Raw genomic sequence first — 22,348 nt, forward strand, 5'->3', positions numbered from 1 at the left:
ATAGAGGGGACAAACAAAGGCAGACAAAGGGATTAAGTCGATTACATCGATCCCAGTGCGAAACTGGTACTTAATTTATCGACCCTAAAAGGATGAAAGGCAAAGTCGACCTCGGCGGAATTTGAACTCAGAACGTAAGAGCAGACGAAATACGGCTACGCATTTCGCCCGGCGTGCTAACGGTTCTGCCAGCTCGCCGCACTTGCTAGACTCATATGTTCTCTCTATACTCTTTTACTTGTTTCAGTCATTTGACTGCGGCCATGCTGGAGCACCGCCTTTAGTCGAGCAAATCGACCCCGAGACTTATTCTTTGTAAGCTCAGTACATATTCTATCGGTCGATTTTGCCGAACCGCTAAGTGACGGGGACGTAAACACACCAGCATCGGTTGTCAAGCAATGCTAGGGGGACAAACACACACAAACACACACACACACACACATACATACGCACACACACATATATATATATACATATATACGACAGGCTTCTTTCAGTCTCCGTCTACCAAATCCACTCACAAGGCATTGGTCGGCCCGGGGCTATAGCAGAAGACACTTGCCCAAGATGCCACGCAGTGGGACTGAACCCGGAACCATGTGGTTGGTTAGCAAGCTACTTACCACACAGCCACTCCTGCGCTTATGGGTTACAAATTATCTAAATATTTTAGAGTATAGCTAAAAATATATTCTTGACTGATGTGTTTGAGTGGAATTTTGCAGGTGGAAACTGTGCAGAAGCTCTTTATATGAACCTTTCCACAGTCATGAAATTGAAACAAATAGAGGAATGAAATAATGGAATAAAATACTTGGAGTCTCAGCCGCTTGTATGTAATTCATTCCATCTTCGTAGTTGACGTTCGTTTATACATCGGATCACTTTGGGAAACATTGCAATGTCAGATAAACCTGAAAGAAGTTTATCACTGCATAACTACATTCGTGGCGAATTCCTGAGAAAACAAACAGGACGTGATTAATGTGCTTAATTGACAGTTTAATATGGCATAAAACCATTCGTATTTCGGCTTGAGAGAAGAAAGGTGCAACTGTAAATTGGATAAATGATGACGTTTGCGCAGCAAACAAAAAATGAATATGTTCAATTACCAGCAGCTGTTCGTTGCTATTTTCTTCAACCACATATCGATGTTTGCAAATTAGGTTAAATCTATAAAAGAAAGTATATTTAGCGTTGCACATGCAGGATCTATGTTTTCTTCCTACAATTTACACACTTGCTAAATTAAATAAGACCAAAGATCTTATATAGAACTAGCAGTATCGCCCGGCGTTGCTAGGGTTTGTAAGGGAAATAACTATATAAGCATTTTTAGAGAGTTATAGCCAAAAAATAGCAAAAAAATGCATTAAAAATGGAAAAAAGATGATGGTAAATTTTTTTTTAAATCGTTGACTCGTTGTAGACATTTTTAGAGAGTTACTTCCCTTATATAATAGCGAAAAAATGCATTAAAATGGAAAAAAATTATGGTAATTTTTTTTGTTAAATCGTAGACTCATCGTAGACGCGCGCTAATACCCAGAAGGGCTCGATATGAATCACGACTATAAGATACCCGGTTTTGGTTACACTGCACCGCAAAATGTGGGAGTAATTAGGAATCTAAATCGTAGGAGACAGACAGCACACAACTTCACTTTTATATATAAAGATTATAACGTAGAATTAGAGGTGTGGGTTCTTTGTGGTGGAGTGGCGAGCAAAATATCCTGCGGTAATTAGTCACGTTTCTTTTTATTCTGAGACCAAATCCCTCTAAATCAACTTTACCTCTTATCCTTCTAGAATGGTTTTTAACCCTTAAACAGAAGACATTACCAATTGAAGTTTCAAAGATTGTATATGAACACTGCCGTCGTCAAAAGAAAGTGAATATTTGACAGCACTTTTCGATTATGAGATTGCGAATTTCATTGTGCGAGACACTAACAATTCCTATTGCTTTTGTACTTATTTAAAGTGAAAATGAATGTAAAGATTATGTAAGGTATACTAGCCATCTCAATATGGCTAACCACTAAGGGTGGGTGTTACTGCAGCTTGCTTGCATACAGTTTTTCGAGATCAGTGACGAAAAGTTACTGGAAAAACGATATAAAGATTTGCATTGGGACCCCCTTCATCGACAACCGGTGACTGCCGTACGCTGAAGACAGGCAAATACCTAGAAACTGCAGTCCGTGCGTGTCACCTAGGTTGACGAGGGAGGGATGACCTCCCTTTGCAAATGCCATAAGGGCAGAGAAAGTGTGCCTAAAGCCAGCAGGAGACGATGATCTCCTGGGGCTAAAAGCTACAGTAACACCCACCCTTAGTGGTTAGCCATATTGAGATGGCTAGTATACCTTACTAGCAGTTACTGTTTACATCTCGTTCAGAGATTTATTATTGAATGTAAAAATTACCTTTCTGAAAAAGATACATTTTTTCGTTTTTTGCCTGTTAAGCACACACATTCATGCAACTCATTCCCACCGTTAAGTGTTAAGGAACAACAGTAATGTCACTGTTACAGGTTCTCGGTTGGTCAGTCACTGATTCATTATATTTCTTACGCCGATGGTCATAGAGAATAGTCTGTACAACTCGGACAGAATAAATCCTTTTTTATTGGAAAGCATGGGTTTTCGTGTTTTCTCGCCGATCTTTTACATCTTTCACCAATACACTTTGGATAAGAGGCATACACACACGGTATCAAGCTTCCGCACAGTTTCCATCTACTAAATTCCACCCACAAGACACTGGCTATCTTGCGTTTATGGTAAAAGACACTTGTTTGGGGTGCTGTGCAGTGGAATTGAATCCTGAACAATGTGGTTGCAAGCCAAGCACCTTAGCCATACATCCATATCTACGACCATGCACAACTAATGTTCTTATATGAGTAGCATATTACATAGCATCTTAATACGTATTTCTCGAAACATAAGGCTTTCATGTTTAGTCAAATAAACACCAACATTATGATGAGTCACTCAAGAAACCGTGATTAATTTATCATTCCCAGATTTTGGCTTCAACTCCGTCGCTATTTACCTTTTGAGATTGAAGTTAATGTCACGGCAGTACAATTTGTTTTTTCCAAATATATCTGACGTTTGATATCGAAGAAAGAAATCAGTATATATCTGAAGAACTGCAGTAAGTTGACAGAAATGGTTCAGCAATAAGGTGGCGAGCTGGCAGAAACGTTAGCACGCTGGGCGAAATGCGTAGCGGTATTTCGTCTGTCGTTACGTTCTGAGTTCAATTTCCGCCGGGGTCGACTTTGCCTTTCATCCTCTCGGGGTCGATAAATAAAGTACCAGTTACGCACTGGGGTCGATGTAATCGACTTAATACCTATGTCTGTCCTTGTTTGTCCCCTCTGTGTGTAGCCCCTTGTGGGTAATAAAGAAATAGGTATTTCGTCTGCCGTTACGTTCTGAGTTCGAATTCCGCCGAGGTCGACTTTCCCTTTCATCCTTTCGGGGTCGATTAAATAAGTACCATTTACACATTGGGGTCGATATAATCGAATTAATCCGTTTGTCTGTTCTTGTTTGTCCCCTCTGTGTTTAGCCCCTTGTGTGTAGTAAAGAAATAGGTATTTCGTCTGCCGCTACGTTCTGAGTTCGAATTCCGCCGAGGTTAACATTGCCTTTCATCCTTTCGGGGTCGATTAAATAAGTACCAGTTACGCACTGGGGTCGATGTAATCGACTTAATCCGTTTGTCTGTCCTTATTTGTTCCATCTGTGTGTAGACCCTTGTGGGCTGTAAAGAAATAAGAAACGGTCAAGCATTGGATTAAATATTTTACATTATTTAAATCTGTTCCGAGGTCGACTTTGTCTTTCAGCCTTTCGGGGTCGATAAATTAAGTAACAGTTGCGTACTGAGTCGGTCTAATCGACTGGCCCCTTCCCCAAAAAATTTCTGGTCTTGTGCCTGGAGTAGAAAAGATTATTTAAATCTGTCCCTCTGTGTTCTGATTCTGAATATTGCAAGATCAACTTTTCCTTTCATCCTTTCGGTATTGATAACACACGTACCAATAGTATACTAGAATTGATTTTTTAACTGTTCGCTTCGTTTAAACAACTAGTCTTGTGTTTGATTACAGAGTAAACTTTATGTTTGTGATAGATTTTGATAATTTAAGATTATACAACTAAATAATGAGCTGTATTGTTTAGTTTTGATCTCATATTAAAGAATTATTGATGAAAAACTTGAATCTTCTTTTTCAGGCAGAAACATATTTGATCCAAAACTTTGTTGCTCCAGGACAGATGATAAAAATCTAATTTATTTGATGCCAAAGACAGCTCAACTCCATTATTTCACCGCTGGTCGATATTTTTCCCGTCTGCCGCGATCCTTTACTGAGAATTCATTCTATGAACAACGTTCTTACAATCAAAGTCAAATGAACTTGACAAGTGATCAAAATCCCGTAGAAGTAGTAAAACCTGTTCTTGAAATTCGCAAATCTCAACAATTTCACAAGCCATTACAGTCACTGAATGCTCTGCACAATAATATGACATTGATGTCTCTAAATACAGACAGTTATCAACAGTCTTCAATTGATTCTCTCTCTTCTTATGAAGAAAATGCTAATAATTTAATCCAGCGCTTGCGTAGTCTTGGTTTTCGACCTTACGGAACTTGGAGTTCCGATAATAGAGATGAAAAACAGACGATAGCGAAAGATTTTACCGCCAACGAATCAATAATTCCGATTTCATGTAGAGATGCTGCTGAAAATGATATAATCTCCGAAAAGATTTATTCTTTAAATGGAAACAAAGTTGGTCCAAGGTTTGTTCATTCCAGTCTTACATTTTCTTCATTAAACAATAACGAAGAGACTAAGTATGCTTCATTTCTTGATACTTCTTTGATTGTGGTCTTAAAAGCAAGGTGTAACTAGGTTATATTTTAATGGAAGGCAGGTATCAATTGGTAGTGTTTAATTATTTATAATAATTGATTTTCTAAAAGTTTTTATTAAAGGGTTCCTAAACTTGTAATTTTTGATTCTATCTTAAGTCAAGTAAGTTGACCAACTCTCTTCACTTAGTATTCCACTTACTATGAAAAAGCATAAACATCAGAATGGCATTAACAAAAGAAATACCACGAAGAGTTTCTGCCCACGTCCCCTACGTTAGGAGCAAAAAATCTAGGCGTAGTAAATACGCAAACTCATGTTACTTGGTTTCATAAATATACAAATTATTAAAGTAACTTCCTCTTGGATAACTTCGTGAAAGTTAAGTGCCATATTAAATTAATGAATGCCGAATACCTCCATATTGCGTCTATATTGGCGTTCCTCTTTTTTTGTTTTTTAGATGCTTGCAAGTGAAAATTGCAACCGGACTTTCTGTGAGTGAAGAAGAAATTAAAAAACAACTAATGTGGTACGATGAGAATGGTATCGAACAAGAGAAAGTAGAAAAACTTGTATCTGATATAAAATCGAAACTGCGTAGTAAAAAGACGAAAGCTCCGACAATCCGTATGCGTAAGACGCTTCCAGAGTCACAGCCGTTGACCATTTGCTTTGCTTGTGACTCTGACCTTCAGATAACTCATGAAGATATTAAACGTGAATTAGAATCTCAGTACCCCGAGGTTATGCTACTCAGTCTTCGATTCGATCCCGTATCAGTGGCTGTTGGTAACTCTCATACGAAAAATAGATGGGTTGTTTGTGTAAGTAACAATGAAGACTTCCAGTCGTTAGTAAAAGGTGGCGTAACTATTGCAGGAAGTGATCGAATCACAGTGAAACCGTTCGATGCTGTAATGTTAGAGGAACACAACGCTTATAAACTCCACCAATATGTGAAGGAAGCGAAAGCTATGATTGCGAGATCGAAAGATGAACGCACGAAACAAGCAAAGAAACTAAAGAACAAAAGAATAAAGTTTAAAATAAAAGTCACGTGAATATAGAACGGTGAGTGAAATCAAATTACGAATGACCTTTAATAAAAACTTTGCTTTTGAAGCGTTTTTTGTGAAATTACAAAATTTCAGTAAAAAGCTGGCTTAAAAAATTAATTCTGGAAGGTTAAAAATTCCATTTTTCTAAAGCCTTTGGGTTAAATCTTTCGAACACTGCACGAATCAATTGTATTGTTCTCTTGTTACCTTTAGTGAGTCGCAAGCTACCATAATCTCTTTATTTTGATTATGATGTTATATTGTTGTCTCTGGCTTCGTTTACTCTCGTAGGTAACCTGAATTTTTGTCCTATAATGTAATTTGTATTCCCAAGTAATAAGAATTGAATATATACTACTGCGACAGAATGAACTTGAAAATATTGTAGTATTTCTGGTACTTAATATAGTTGTGTATCTAAAGTTGGTACACTAAATAATAAAGTTAGGTAGATTTCTTCACCTTATCTTGACCGTTTTCTTACGATGATAAATGACCATGAGGTCATTTATCATTATTATCGATATCAATATGTGGTGATATTGTCAGGTAATATAACATACTGGTTTATAAGGCGGTGGGCTGGCAGAATCATTAGCACGCCAGGCAAAATGCTTTGTGGCATTTCGTCCGTCTTTACGTTCAAATTCAGCCGAGGTCGACTTTGCCTTTCATTGCTTTCAGAGTCGATAAAATGAGTGCCAGTTGTGTTCTGTCATGGAAATAATTGGCTTAGCACGTCCTTCGACTTTACCTAGACACACAATAACTATATTTTCAGAAGAAGGATGTCGTCACATTGATACTTTTCTCAAGAGTATTTGCGGTAGTAGCGAAATGATATGACTTTTATCAAGAATAGAAAGTTCGTTGCGAAATATTTTCTACCCTTGTCCCTACCTCGTCTATGCCTAAAAATTACATTATATGTGATAATTATTACCTTCTTGTCAGTCTAGTTGTAGAACGAAACCATATTCAAAATTATTTGACATTTTTACTTAAATTTGGTAGATCTCTGACGTAGTTTACACTTTTACTCTTTTACTTGTTTCAGTCATTTGACTGTGGCCATGCTGGAGCACCGCCTTTAGTCGACCAAATCGACCCCAGGACTTATTCTTTGGAAGCCTAGTACTTATTCTATCGGTCTCTTTGCCGAACCGCTAAGTTACGGGGACGTAAACACACCAGCATCGGTTGTCTAGCGATGTTTTTTGGGGTGGGGGTGGGTGGGACAAACACAGACACACAAACATATACACACATACATACATACATACATACATACATACATACATACATACATACATACATACATATATTTATATATAAATACATATATATACGACGGGCTTCTTTCAGTTTCCGTCTACCAAATCCACTCACTTTGGTCGGCCCGAGGCGATAGTAGAAGACACTTGCCCAAGATTCTACGCAGTGGAACTGAACCCGGAACCATGTGGTTCGTAAGCAAGCTACTTACCACACAGCCACTCCTACGCCTAGTTTCTTTAAAGTACACGCACACACACACACACACACACACATACAACGATGAATCGTGTCATACACTCACATTCACGTACACACACGCACGCCCACACATACGTGTATGTGTGTGTGTGTGTGCGATTAATGAGGAAGACGGAAGATGGAAGGTACGAGAATCTTTATAGATCACTACTTTTGTTTCGAAACCCATTTCGTACTGATTCCTCACCGGTGAAATACTGAACATCTGGTTTAGGTGTACCCGTCTGTGTAGATGTATCTCTCTCATTAATCAAACACCCAACGAACACTGAGAAAGTGAACGTGCTTGACCGGGAAACAACCAGGTCTATACTATACGCTTTATTCACTAATAATAAACATAGCATCGATCCCTCACGGGTGGGATTCTGAACATCTGGCTTAGGTGTATCCATCGGTGTAGATATGTGTCCTCAAGTGATTTCAATACGTATCTCGTTAAAATAAACGCTATATCGCAAGATTTCCTTTTGGTGTTCGTATATAGAAGTGGCAAATTAAGATATACAACTTCATTCTAATAGAAGATCCATAACAAACATCAGATACCAAAATGAAACAAATACACAATACAACGAAAAAGAGTATTAGATATAACCGTTAGTAGGTATGGATGTACAAACGCCCACACATACGTGGTCTGGCGCACGTACACTCGCTCGCACAAAACCACACGCACATACAAGCACATATAAACGTGTTGTTTGGCGCACATATGCTCGCACACGGTATTGAGGAGATATTGATAAAGTCAGTACCTACTACTGGCTAGTGATACGACTCTGGTTGGTGAGGAGTCACAGATTCTATTACGCGGTTCACTGGGTCTGGTTGGTATATTTATAGCAGTTGTACAGTCATAAATGTGAAAGCACTCCGTCGGTTACGACGACGAGGGTTCCGGTTGATCCGATCAACGGAACAGCCTGCTCGTGAAATTAATGTGTAAGTGGCTGAACACTCCACAGACATGTGTACCCTTAACGTAGTTCTCGGGGATATTCAGCTTGACACAGAGAGTGACAAGGCCGGCCCTTTGAAATACAGGTACAACAGAAACAGGAAGTGAGAGTGAGAGAAAGTTGTGGTGAAAGAGTACTGCAGGGATCACCACCATCCCTGCCGGAGCCTCGTGGAGCTTTAGGTGTTTTCGCTCAATAAACACTCACAACGCCCGGTCTGGGAATCGAAACCGCGATCCTACGACCGCGAGTCCGCTGCCCTAACCACTGGGCCATTGCGCCTCCACTCACAGTCATAAATATGGACATAAATACTGGCGATGTAGATTTCTAGTTTTTTAAATGCCTAATAAACAACCGATAGCCTGTAGAAAGCGGCAATGCCTGGGTAAAGATCACCAGTGTAGATAGGCATATGTTTTTGCGTTTCCATCCGACGATGAGGGATATTTATTGAGAGACTCAAGTTGGTATTTTTCTCACTTTCAGCGGTATACAATGGCAAAGGAGTATCCCAGTGATGTTAGTAACCAGTGCGGCATTGTGTTTATAAGGAGGGAGAGGTTGTGACGTTCTGAGTTCAAATTCCGCTGAGGTCGACTTTGCCTTTCATACATTCGGGGTCGATTAAATAAGTACCAGTTACACACTGGGGTCGATATAATCGACTTAATCCGTTTGTCTGTCCTTGTTTGTCGTTTCTGTGTTTAGCCCCTTGTGGGTAGTATAGAAATAGGTTATTCAGCCATAGATTTAGGTAAGGTGCGGTTATTAGTTTAGTCAACAATTCCTCTGATTCACACCCATTGTATTGTGCGAAAGGGCATTTAGTAGCATGCAAGCATCTTGATAGTCTTTCAGAAATCCCATCAATGAGCTTGTTCCCAAAATGGACAACGATTTCTCTCCCGGAAACGATGTTGTATGGTTGTGCATGCCTTATTGTATTCCGTCTCTCTCACTAATCAAATGGCCAACGAACAATAAGCCAGTGAACGTGCTTTACCACAGGCTATGTGTTTTCTGTCTGATGAGTCGTGAATATTGCCAGGTGTAATAGTAGACGTGAAACATCTTGCCATCTTTCACACATCCAAAGGAAATTCCATACAGTATGGCAAGTATCTGTGCATTAGTTGTTGATACAAAAATGCGTAAAATTCGACTTAATAAATTCAAATGCTTCCTAAAAACAGAATCACTGCTTAAAATTATTAAATTATAGAATTATAAAGGCGATGAAGCTGGACGTCACATAACTGAGGAAACCAAAGAAAACAAATCAAAGAAAATATTATTCCATTTACCAATACACACAATCCTGGAGTAACCAAAATTTTTCACGCTAAAAAGAATTACCGAAACAAAAGCCTCAAAAGGAGAGATTTGGTTAATGAAAACTTTTTACGAAACAGTAAACGTCATCCTAAAAAATCTTTAATAACATATCACGCGGGCAAAATTCACATCAGAGAATAATTCAGAATTCTCCTTGAAGGAATATGGAGATAAACGATGTGGAACATGTAACAACAACTTCAAATATTTAGACAATGGTTACCACATAAAATTTACAAGTGGATTTTCCCTCAAAATAAATGCAGATATGAATTGGTGAAACCAACAATTCCCTTTGCCAACGTGCAACTTTCCACAGACAGCCTATCAAACCAAAGGAACTACGCAAGATTCTACTGAGTAAGCATCTGGAAATATATGGAGACGGCAAATTCAAGCCCTTTCCCTTCTACAAATGTTCAACGGCTGACCCAAAGTTCCGAAGGCAACGGAACTCCTTTTTTTATCAAAAAATTCTTACTAAACGTTTTAAACAAAAGGAAGGATAATATTTGAGAACACTTTAAATCTGAACAAGTTATGGACACTATTTCACTTAGTTAACTCATACAGGTACTGTACCTAGCTACCTTTCCAAAAAATACGGCAAATGCGAGTACCTTTCCAAAAAATAAGGCAAATGCGAGTACTTGAAAACTCAAGTTTGACCTTCTCCAAGTGTATCATTTTGTATAAAATTAATTAACATTGGGTCGAGGCATGATTTCCTTCTAAACTGGACTTGGACTTTTTGGGTTTCTCTTATAGTTTATAACCGTGGATTTACTTGCTTAAGAATCACTTTTTCAATCCTCTGTTAGATGTTACAATGTTTTGTGCTTATAATAGCCTCTGCCCATAATCATTATCGCCCACCCTTATCGGCTTCTCTTAGGATGATTGAATTGTCGTTCTTGAGTGTTAGTACAACTTGCTTTTCTTCTTTACGAAGGTTCTGTTTGCATTTACGGATACTGAGAAGGAATTTGGAAATTGCGTCTCTATATGTATCTAAATGTTTGTTACTCCCTCTGTAAGAAGTGAAGCAGGATTTATTTCTGACAATTGGCTCATCATTTATATTCTTACTGCTGAAGAGGCGGAGGTGGCGACTAAAATGTTTAATGTCTGCTTTTAGCTCTAGAGACTAGAGGTGGGTTTATGAGTAAATTTGAAACCTTTCAATAAAAGACTCATTTCAGTTTTTTTTTAAGTTTCTCTTTGCTACATTTATAATTTTAAGGTCTATATATTCCGTGGCTTTATTAAAATTATTTGTTTCTTCGTGTCCGGGGCCCAGTTGTAGTATGTTCTCCCTAAAAAAGGAGTTGTAGTATTGTATCATCATTTTATGTTTCTGAAGTTCATGTTTCTTCTTAGGCGAGGGAATGGGTTATGTTTGTTTATGTGTCATCACATATAGGGTCTGTCTTCTCATCTTCTATGCTTGTTAAATCATTTGGGATATTTGGAATTGTTAGACGTAAATTGTGGATTTCTAAAGCTTCCATGATGTTTATTTGTATTACGATTTCTGTGTTGTCCGTATTTTTCTTGCCTTTCTCCCCATGTATTCATTCCTCTAGGGTATTTGGTATCATGAGTTGCTGGCTGTCTTCTATATTTTGTAGGATTGTTTATGGTAGAGTACGAGTTTCTAATTTGCATTTGAGATGATCTGGAGACCATCTCCGTATCTGTTTTTGGACAATTAGAAGTTTGATACCTTTGTCTGGTTCTTCTTGTGTCAGTGTCCATGCTTGTTTTTGATTTTTCTGTATTTTTGTTGTTGTTGTTGTGGTTCTGTTCTCATAATGGCTTTTTCGTAATTAATGAATCACTCCTGTTGCTTTCCCCACATCTTTTGGGAATCATTCCTCTTCCCGTTCGGTGTCTTCTTTCCATAATTACTGTAATTTGTTTTTTTACTTTAATTATCAATTTGTTCCGAGATTTCAGCAAACATGACTACATCAATTGTTTTGAATTTTTCTTTATATCATAGTTTTCGTGATTGAAAAAGAAATAGTTCTGCTTCCTGACGGCATAATACCAAGTTTGTGCGTATCGTTGTTTCTTCTAGCTTTTCAACTTTCATTTCTCTGATGAGGAATTTTCTGATGGGGATTGGGTTTTCTTTGTTTCGCAAATTACGGTAGGTGTTGGCTATGTTGTTACAACGAATGCTTTTCCAATATGCATGTTTGCGTTGATTCAGAAGTTTATTCTAGAGTTGTGGTTTCAATGGATTTCGTCTTTGCAGATCAACTTTTGTTTCTTCCTCGTAAATTTTCCTCTGAGATAAGGGTGGTTCATTGACAGAGTTTGTGACCTTGGTTCTTATCTTCAGATTATATTTAAGTAGTGTACCTTGTTGCATGAATATCAATCACAACATTATCTGTTATAGTAAAATTTGTGCCGAGTTTCTGAGATAAGTAACTTCAATTAACTATATATTTGTGAGGAGTTCTTCCACGGAAAGATCGACTTAGTTGAAATTACTTATCAGAGAACTCGACGCAATTTTTACCACTACAGATAAAACTGAATGATATTCATGCACAAAGTACACTCCTTAAATATAATCTAACGATAAGAACCAAGGACAAAAACCCAACCAATGAACCTCTTTATCTTAAAGGAAAATTTACGAAGCATAAACAAAAGTTGATATACAAAGGCGAATTCATTGAAACCACATCTCTGGAGTATATATATATATATATATATAATATATATATATATATATATATATATATATATTATATATATATATATATATATATATATAGGTGTACAAAGGTTGAATGTAGATTCGTCCTTTAATTGGAGGTTTTCAAAAAAGATTTCTAATGTTGATTCTTCTTACTTTGCTGGGAGTTTACTGGCGTAAATTTGAGAAGATATGAAAGTAGTACTTGTATATAAAATATGATGAATTTATGGAATGAAGTTCCATAAATCCCATCAAATTTGTTAAAAATGGAGGAAACAAGTTGTTAAAATTTATAAGAAATTTAATTCTTTCAGACGATCGTTTCGTACAGAGATATAATAATAACATAAATTCATGACTGAATAAAATTAAATGGATATCAATTTGAAGAATGTTTATCTGAAGCACGTCATTCGCAAACTCACAAACGAGTATGACGTGGTTGCATATACCTTGTTTGGTCAATTACTTTATGTTGTCTATTTAGTTGCGTTGAGTGTAGACATTTCGGCCTTTCCATCTTTGACCCAACGAAAGAGAGAGAGAGAGAGAGAGAGAGAGAGAGGAGAGAGAGAGAGAGAGAGAGAGAGAGGGGGACACACAACCACTTGGTTGGTACTCATTTTCAGCTGAGTGCAGTGGAACAAATTAGAATGTAGTGCCTTGCACAAGTACACAATGTGCCGCTTGATCCAGGGAGCTGGATGTTAACCGAGAAGAAGAAGAAGAAGAAGAAGAAGAAGAAGAAGAAGAAGAAGAAGAAGAAGAAGAAAAAGAAGAAGAAGAAGAAGAAGAAGAAAGGAAGAAGAGAAAACAGAGAAGAGAGCAAAATTAAGGTGGCTGAGAAGAAGGAAGGGTATTCATTATTTACTACGGTGAAGGTCACCGTTGGTTCGCTTCCAGTGTTGAATTCAACCACGTTTGTGAATCTGATTCAGAGAGGGATGGGGGTCTGTTCAGCTGACGTGCTACAGATACACTACATAAATTCGAGGTTTCCAGTATTGAATAGCGGCAATTCTATATGAGGTGGGTGCTATAGCCTTATGGGTTTATTAATGCGTCTTCAATAACTGAGAAAATACGAATGACTTAACGCTCGTATTCTTCAGCAAAACTTGATGGTGCAATAACAGATGTGTGAGTTTTTAAATGTTTGAGAATTAACGTGTTTAGCATCTTGTTTTCCCTGACAAGAAATGTCATTAACACGAATGAGTCTTATGAAAGTAATCTTTATATATAAAAGTGAAGTTGTGTGTCTGTCTCCTACGATTTAGATTCCTAACTACTCCCACATTTTGCGGTGCAGTTTAACCAAAACAGGGTATCTTATAGTCGTCATTCATATCGAGCCCTTCTGGGTATTAGCGCGCGTCTACGATGAGTCTACGATTTTAAAAAACATTTACCATCATTTTTTTCCATTTTAATGCATTTTTTTCGCTATTATATAAGGGAAGTAACCTCTAAAAATGTCTACGAGGAGTCAACGATTTAAAAAAAAATTTACCATCATTTTTTTTCCCATTTTTAATGCATTTTTTGCTATATTTTGGCTATAACTCTCTAAAAATGCTTATATAGTTATTTCCCTTACAAACCCGAGCAACGCCGGGCGATACTGCTAGTTTTAATATAATACGATATTCTTTAAGGTTCCTGATATCACGAAGGTTAGTCTACACTTACAGCTCAACGCTTTAAGACTTAACATAAAAACTCCTTTATGTCCGTCATTACGAGGAGAATAACAAGGCGGCGAGATGGCAGAAACGTTAGCACACCGGGTGAAATGCGTAGCCGTATTTCGTCTGCTTTACGTTCTGAGTTCAAATTCCTTCCGCCGAGGTCGACTTTGCTTTTCATCCTTTCGGGGTCGATTAAATAAGTACTAGTTACGCACTGGGGTCGATATAATCGACTTAATCAGTTTGCCTGTCCTTGTTTGTCCTCTCTGTGTTTAGCCCCTTGTTGGTAGTAAAGAAATAGGTATTTCGTCTGTCTTTAAGTTCTGAGTTCAAATTCCGCCGAGGTCAACTTTACCTTTCATTCTTTCGGGGTCGATAAATTAAGTACTAGTTGCGTACTGGGATCGATCTAATCGACTGCCTCCCCCTCCTCGAAAATTTCGGGCTTTGTGCCTAGACAAGAAAAGATTATAAGGAGAATAATGAAGATGTAAGTAAACTGTCGTCTTAGCCCTTTAGCATCCAGATTATTCTGTTAAAAGAAATGCTTATTTATCCAGAGTGTTTAGAGTTAATCTTATATTATCTCGTAGCTTCAAGATTTCGATGATGTGATTGCTTATTTTTGGGATGACATTATAGGGTAGGTGTTAAATACCAGGCCTGGCTGGTTTGAATGTAAACAGGCAGAATAATTGTGCCTGATCTGGCCGTTTTAAACGCTGGAGGGAAGGTATGGGTGTACGAGGCAATTGCCATGAAGCCCGATTGGTTTTGGGGCCCAATTCTGATCTATGTAAGCTGTGAATGTTATCAATAGATAAATACTACAAGGCCTTGTGCATTGATTTGTCTGGGGGCCTATAATCCTGCTAAGTTTGCCCTGTATACGATTTATTATGCCAATCCAAGGCTGTGAGCTGGCAGAATCGTTAGCATGCCGAGAAAAATGCTTAGTGGCATTTCGTCCATCTTTACGTACTGAGTTCAAATTCCGCCAAGGTCGACTTTGTCTTTCATCCTTTTGGGGTCGTTAAATTAAGTACCAGTTGAACACTGGAGTCGATGTAGTCGGCTTATCTCCCAGCTTCCCCAAATTGCTGTAAAAATTTTAAACCATTTATGCCAATCCTTACCAATCTTCTCACAATTGCATTTTTCTGAAACTATATCGCTCTCAATCCTTTTAATATTCTTTCCTTTGTCCTTTTACTATTTCAGCCATTCGACTACGACCATGCTGAGTTACAGTATTCATGAGATTTTAGCTGATTACATCAATCCCAGGGCTTCGTATGGTAATTATATCATTGCTCTTGTACCGAACCCATAACAAACTGACCTAGGCATGAGAGAACGTAACTGGGACAGTTATTAACTAACAAATATTTGCATCAAAATGAGCACAAGGTAAAATTAATTCCTCGGAACAGTAACATTTACTCTCAGTGAAAATAAATACACTTGTTGACTCGAATAAAAGAGAGAGAGAAAAAAATAATAAAGTTGATAATTTTGTATGAAGGCGTTCATTATTTTGTTAGCTATTTGCAACCTCATTGTGTATTTTCATCTGCACAAGACACATTTGACAGAAATTTAGAGGAAATTCTTCATAATGGAAGCACTCCGTCGGTTACGACGACGAGGGTTCCGGTTGATCCAATCAACGGAACAGGCTGCTCGTGAAATTAACGTTAAGTGGCTGAGCACTCCACAGACACGTGTACCCTTAACGTAGTTCTCGGGGATATTCAGTGTGACACAGAGAGTGACAAGGCCGGCCCTTTGAAATACAGGTACAACAGAAACAGGAAGAAAGAGTGAGAGAAAGTTGTGGTGAAAGAGTACAGCAGGGATCACCACCATCCCCTGCCGGAGCCTCGTGGAGCTTTAGGTGTTTTCGCTCAATAAACACTCACAACGCCCGGTCTGGGAATCGAAACCGCGATCCTACGACCGCGAGTCCGCTGTCCTAACCACTGGGCCATTGCGCCTCCCTCTTCACAATATTTGCACTTGGTGCCTATCTTTGTCATATTTGTGGATCTACACATTTCCCAACTGTATCTATGGTGAAAGTGAAACGTAACAGTTTTAAACAGGAATCGAAATCGGATCTCTGTCTCAGCTTGTTGGTAGTTCACTTTTGCACTTTTGTTTACCACAGAAGTATAGGTAAGTATAAAATGGTACTCTGCTTACAATAGTAAATTATCATATTGAAAGTTCTAATAAGGAATCGAAAAAATGATCTAAGGAGATTGCTTATCTGAATAAACAAATATCCACACATCTATTATTGCAAGATCGATTTTTTTGCTTCACAATGCCAATACTAAGTCTTTTATCTTTTATTGAAAGATAAATTATTGAAAGCACATAAATCAAATATATTTACTTCTAGTCTCTATGAACTGGTAAAGCAACTGTTTTGATATATTATTCTTTTATTTACACATCAGCTTTGCGCTTTTATTCAAGTTAACTGAGGCTCTCTGGTAGTGGCCACTGTTCCTAGGAATTCCTTTTACAATTCTAGACTTCATCTTTAGTGAATGTTTACTGGTTAGTAGTTAGATGGTAAATAAGAATGTTGATAATATTTCAGTGAGATGGAATACAAGGTTAGTTAGACAAGTGTTTAATGTCTGCATGAAAGCAACCCTGTATTCCAATTTTGGTTCATATGAGGAAGTTATAAACAATAGCATCTCGTCTTCTAATCAAACAATGTGAAACCTCTCTTTTCATTAACTTGTTCGGGATATGCTTAATAACCAATGAATAAAAATTCAACTGTATGATATAAGGAGATTACAGAATGATCGATTATTTCAACAGAAAGAAATCACAAAAGACCTGAAAATACTATTATTGTATTGCTGAAGCAAGTTGTAACTGGACATCGATCTGGGATATGTATAAGCGATTGATCGCATGGATAAGATATTAGTCTACTTGCTCATAGCTTGCGAGATCAAATCCGTCTCTGAGTGTGATACTTTATCAGCCATTGTTTCATCTCGCCTAATTACGAGTAGACAATGTTTGTTTTTCATGTGGAATACTGGCAATGGTCTGGTCAAAACAGAGTTGGCTTATATAAATTACAGTAATATGTTGTTCTGAGTTCAAACCATGACGGAGTAGAATTATAATTTAATCTCTCCAAAGTTGGAGTAAGTAATATATGTATACTAAATGTTTATAATCTTTCGTTACAGCAAACCAAAATTAAAAAGAAATTAATTTGTTGTTAGTATTATTTTCGGCAACTAATCTTTTCTCTGTAATATCTTTTCTGCGTGCGCAGTTGCAAAACGTGTATATATTTCTTTACTGCCCACAAGGGGCAGTAAAGAGGGGACAAACAAGGACAGGCAAAGGGATTAAGTCAATTACATCGACCCCAGTGCGAAACTGGTAATTTATTTATCGACCTCGAAAGGATGAAAGGCAAAGTCGAATTCGGCGGAATTTGAACTCAGAACGTAACGACAGACGAAATACCTATTTCTTTACTACCCACAAGGGGCTAAACACAGAGAGGACAAACAAGGACAGACAAACGGATTAAGTCGATTGTATCGACCCCAGTGCGTAACTGGTACTTATTTAATCGACCCCGAAAGGATGAAATGCAAAGTCGACCTCGGCGGAATTTGAACTCAGAAGGTAGCGGCAGACGAAATACCGCTAAGCATTTCGCCCGGCGTGCTAACGTTTCTGTCAGCTCGCCGCCTTCAAAACGTGTATAGTGTACGTGACAACAGATGTTCAACTTAGTAGGGAAATAATTCCATCAAAATAGTGTACTATGATACCAACTCACGAGCTAGAGATATCGATAATTTATTCAACTATTCACCACAACTCTAGTAAAAGCAGGATGTCTCAGAATTAACTATCTATTTCAATGTAATCGGGCAAATTAAAAAAAAAACTGACAGATTTATGTTTATTACTTAATAATGATGCCAAAACAAATCTTATATAAAAATGGCAATCTCTGTCTGTCTGTTACCATCTTGTTGCCTATACCAGCGAACCAATCTTCACGAAATTTTGCATATATGTTAAACTAACATCCATTTAAATTATAGGTTAATTGAATTTCGATAAAAGTCGATAATAGGCTCCCTACGGGGTTTGGGCTATCACATGATAAAAGGAGAAGGGTGCAAAGAGTGATACATTGAATGAAATCTGGTGGCATAATGAGGATGGCTGATACCAGGGAAGAGGAGGAAACAGGAAGGGAATGTGAGAGAGAGAGAGAACGAGTGTCATGAATACAGTGGGAGAGAGAGAATGTGTTTACCGAAGGGAACAGCGAATTTTAATACTTTGCTCTTCAATTAATACCTATCACTTAACGCATACGCTTTAGTGAATTAACTTTTACAATATGCCCAACAACAGATGTTAAATTTAAGAAGTGAAAGGTAAATTGTTTTTATGTCTGTTTCTAAATCACCGTATTAAGATTTATTAAAACTTTAAGGAATGAAACAATAACACGAAAGATAAGGTCTTTAATGTTTTTCTATAGATGAATAGCCCGTCGTTGTCAGACAGTTTTTACAATAGAATGTCTTATATAAACTTTTGTTTATTCCCCGATCAGGACAGACTTGTGCTAGTTTTCGCAAAAGAGATGACACAAGAGATGTCATCTCTTGTGAAAGGTAGAAGAGTCCAGTTTGCTGGACATTGTTGTAGGGCTGAAAAAGAGGTAATTTCTACTCTTCTCCTCTGGAAGCCATCTACTCGCAATACCAGAGGGCGCACACTCTCCTACCCTGATGTAATCTCCAGGGATACAGGCATCCAGCAACAGGACCTCCATAATGTCATGATGGACCGTGAAGTCTGGCGTAGCATGGTAAATTCCAATGTCTCGACCACGGTCGAACAATGATGATGATGATTTCGCAAAAACGAAAAAAAAAAAAAAAATTCTTGACGATCTTTTTCCTTTTAAAATTATTTACATATTTGTTCGACCGTTTCCCATGGTTTTATTCATTAAAACTTATTAAAACTTCAGAAGTTCTTACAACTTTGGTCTTCATAATGCTTTGCTTTCGTTTGTTTAATAAAAATTCTTCGTAATAATTTTGCTTTCATTTTGTGATAGACAGCTATCATGCAGAAAATGCCTACTTCCAAATCTTGTTCTCTGATTAGGTAAAATTGATTTAACTTTAAACCCCAATAACATTTTACTTCAATTTTTCTGGAACAAATACATAACAAAATCGGATTTAACGTGGAAAATTATTTCAATATACCAAATTTGAAAATTTTCAAGTAATTTTAAAATTTCACAAATCATTTGTTTATTTATGCTCCAGAGAGCAAGACCAAAAATGTAGTCTATCAAGAGGCTCTGCAAAATTGATAATAATCAACCATCAATCATTTGTTTCATAGTCATACATCGTCAATCCTCTCATCTTTCTAGCCATCCACCAATTCAACTTTGATATTACCTTACCATTACAATCAATCAATTCTATGATTCAACTGTATTATTTGCCAGTATTTGTAAACCTATTCCACGTCACCGTGTACTTGTGAATCTATTTGCAATTTAAATGGGAACTGAACAGGGAACAGGATAGGACATGAAACAGTGTAATGGGAACGGGAACTGGAAATAACCCTCGCTTTTCCGAGTATTGCCGGGTAATTCAGCTAGTGGATTTATAAATCTTACGTCAAAACTTTACTGCAAATGTTCATCATGAGCGCCATCTGTATCCCTATAAGTTTCAAATCCATCCTTAGCGTTGCGAAGTACATTTTGAAGCATTTTAAGAGTTATCTCCCGCACTACTATCTGAATGCATTCTTTAAGTCCAGCTAAACTATTTGCTCCATCTTGAAAAATGAAGTTAAAGAAAATTATTGTAACCAACTTGGAAAAGATCTGTCGTGGACAAACGCGTGGGATCCGACAGGAATGAAAATAGAATTATAAAGCAATTATACAAATTATACAAATTATAAACAAAATTGAAAATTTATACACATTTTACACATATTAAACATGATAAACATAAATAAAAATGAGATTTTTAAAAAATACCAATTTCACTGAAATAAATAGCAAATTCTAGGACAGCCTGTATAATGTGCATGTAATGTGGCGGCAGATGTTTTTGACACACAAACACACACACACACACACACACATATGATTACATACTTATATACGCACACGTGTGTACGTATGTATGCATGCATGTATGTATGTATGTACGTATGCATGTGTGTGTATATATGCATGTATGTATGTGTATATATGCATGTGTGTATATATGCATGTATGTGTGTATGTTTGCATTTATGTATTTACACACATATATATTTGCATACAAACATGCATATACACACACATATATATATGTACATATACAAAAGCGCACGAGCGCGCGCCCACACACACACATCTGTCATAATACCAATTTCTGAAAGGCTTGATAAAGTCATCTGCAGTAACCTCAATATTCATGGAATGGAGATCAAGACAGACAAAGTGAACTTAACAGCCTGAACCAGACTAATACAAAACTGCAGAATTATTTCATGTTTTCTTCTCCAGTATTTCTTTACCTTGTACTGTTGCGTTTGCATCCTAAAAGTCCTGCTCTGAAGAAGGTAACGAGGTAACGGCATTACACCTGCATTCCCTGTTCTTCAGTTTTTACAAATATTGATTTCAACTTTTAGCACAAGGCCAGCAATTTTAGAGGAGGGGGTAAGTCGGTTACTTAACTGGTACTTATTTTATCGACCTCGAAAGGATGAAAGGCAATGTAGACTTCGGTGGGATTTGAACTCAGAACATAAAAGACGGACAAAATGCCGCTTGGCGCTTCGCCCTGCGTGCTAACGATTCTTTCCACCTCGTTGTCTTTAGTTTTTACAAATATTAATAAGTGATTAAGCATACTAATTTATTGATAAATGATTTATCATTAAGCGCAGACAAGCATCTGACATCAACTACCACAGCATTGCGAGCCAAATATATTTATGAGAAACCTCGGCACCTGGAGGAACAAGCCGATATCGTCTTGTTGTTGATGATGATGATGATGATGATGATGATGGCGGCGAGCTGACAGAATCGTTAGTACGCGGGGAAAAATGCTTAGCAGTATTTCGTCCGCCGTTACGTTCTGAGTTCAAATTCCGCCGAGGTCGACTTTGCCTTTCATCCTTTCGGGGTCGATAAATAAAGTACCAGTTACGCACTGGGGTCGATGTAATCGACTTAAGCTCTTTGTCTGTCCTTGTTTGTCCCCTCTGTGTTTAGCCCCTTGTGGGTAGTAAAGAAATATATATTTATGAGAAACTTAACGATACAGTTAACTCAAAACAGAATACCATTTGAGTTTTTATGGAGAAGCAAAAGGCTGTCGTGAGCAACTTTAATGTCTCCATGCTACCACATTCTGAACCTCATAAAACATCTGTTGCAATATGAAATATTCCCTTCGTCTTTTTATACATTTGATACTAATTTTTTCTTCAAAATCTTTCTTCCAGAGTTTCGATAAATACAGTAGTAATTAAGCAATAATAAATCTTTGAACGAGGTATAAACAGTAGCTGCACGACAATGTGAAGTATATTTGCCACTGAAATGTGGCAAGATGTTCTCCTGGGGCTACAAGCTACAGTAGCATCCGCCCTTAGTGGTTAGCCACATTTAAGTGACAAATATACTTCACATTATAGTAGTAATTGTTTCTGATATGTATGTGTGTGTGTTTGTGTGTCTGTGTTTGTCCCCTAGCATTGCTTGACAACCGATGCTGGTGTGTTTACGTCTCCGTCACTTAGCGGTTCGGCAAAAGAGACCGATAGAATAAGTACTGGGCTTACAAAGAATAAGTCCCGGGGTCGAGTTGCTCGACTAAAGGCGGTGCTCCAGCATGGCCTGCAGTCAAATGACTGAAACAAGTAAAAGAGTAAAAGAGTATATATATATATATATATATATATATATATATATATATATATATATATATATGTACATATACAAAAGCGCACGAGCGTGCGCACACACAAATCTGTTATAATACCAATTTCTGAATAGAAATTAATTT

At 37.5% G+C, this 22,348-nt stretch overlaps 1 protein-coding gene across 1 annotated transcript in view; it reads left to right on the forward strand.

Annotated features, from left to right (window-relative positions):
- Positions 1-15,735, forward strand: part of LOC115230317 — a 55,344-nt gene extending 39,609 nt beyond the window's left edge. Inside the window, exons 3-5 of the mRNA XM_029800524.2 lie at positions 4,269-4,842; positions 5,379-5,989; positions 15,444-15,735. Coding sequence (XP_029656384.1) covers positions 4,269-4,842; positions 5,379-5,979 — 1,175 coding nt within the window. The 3' untranslated portion in view covers positions 5,980-5,989; positions 15,444-15,735. The remainder of the gene's footprint in view (positions 1-4,268; positions 4,843-5,378; positions 5,990-15,443) is intronic.
- Positions 15,736-22,348: the final 6,613 nt, after the last annotated feature.

This window comes from Octopus sinensis, linkage group LG2 (assembly GCF_006345805.1).
Source record: "Octopus sinensis linkage group LG2, ASM634580v1, whole genome shotgun sequence".
Classification (NCBI taxonomy): domain Eukaryota; kingdom Metazoa; phylum Mollusca; class Cephalopoda; order Octopoda; family Octopodidae; genus Octopus; species Octopus sinensis.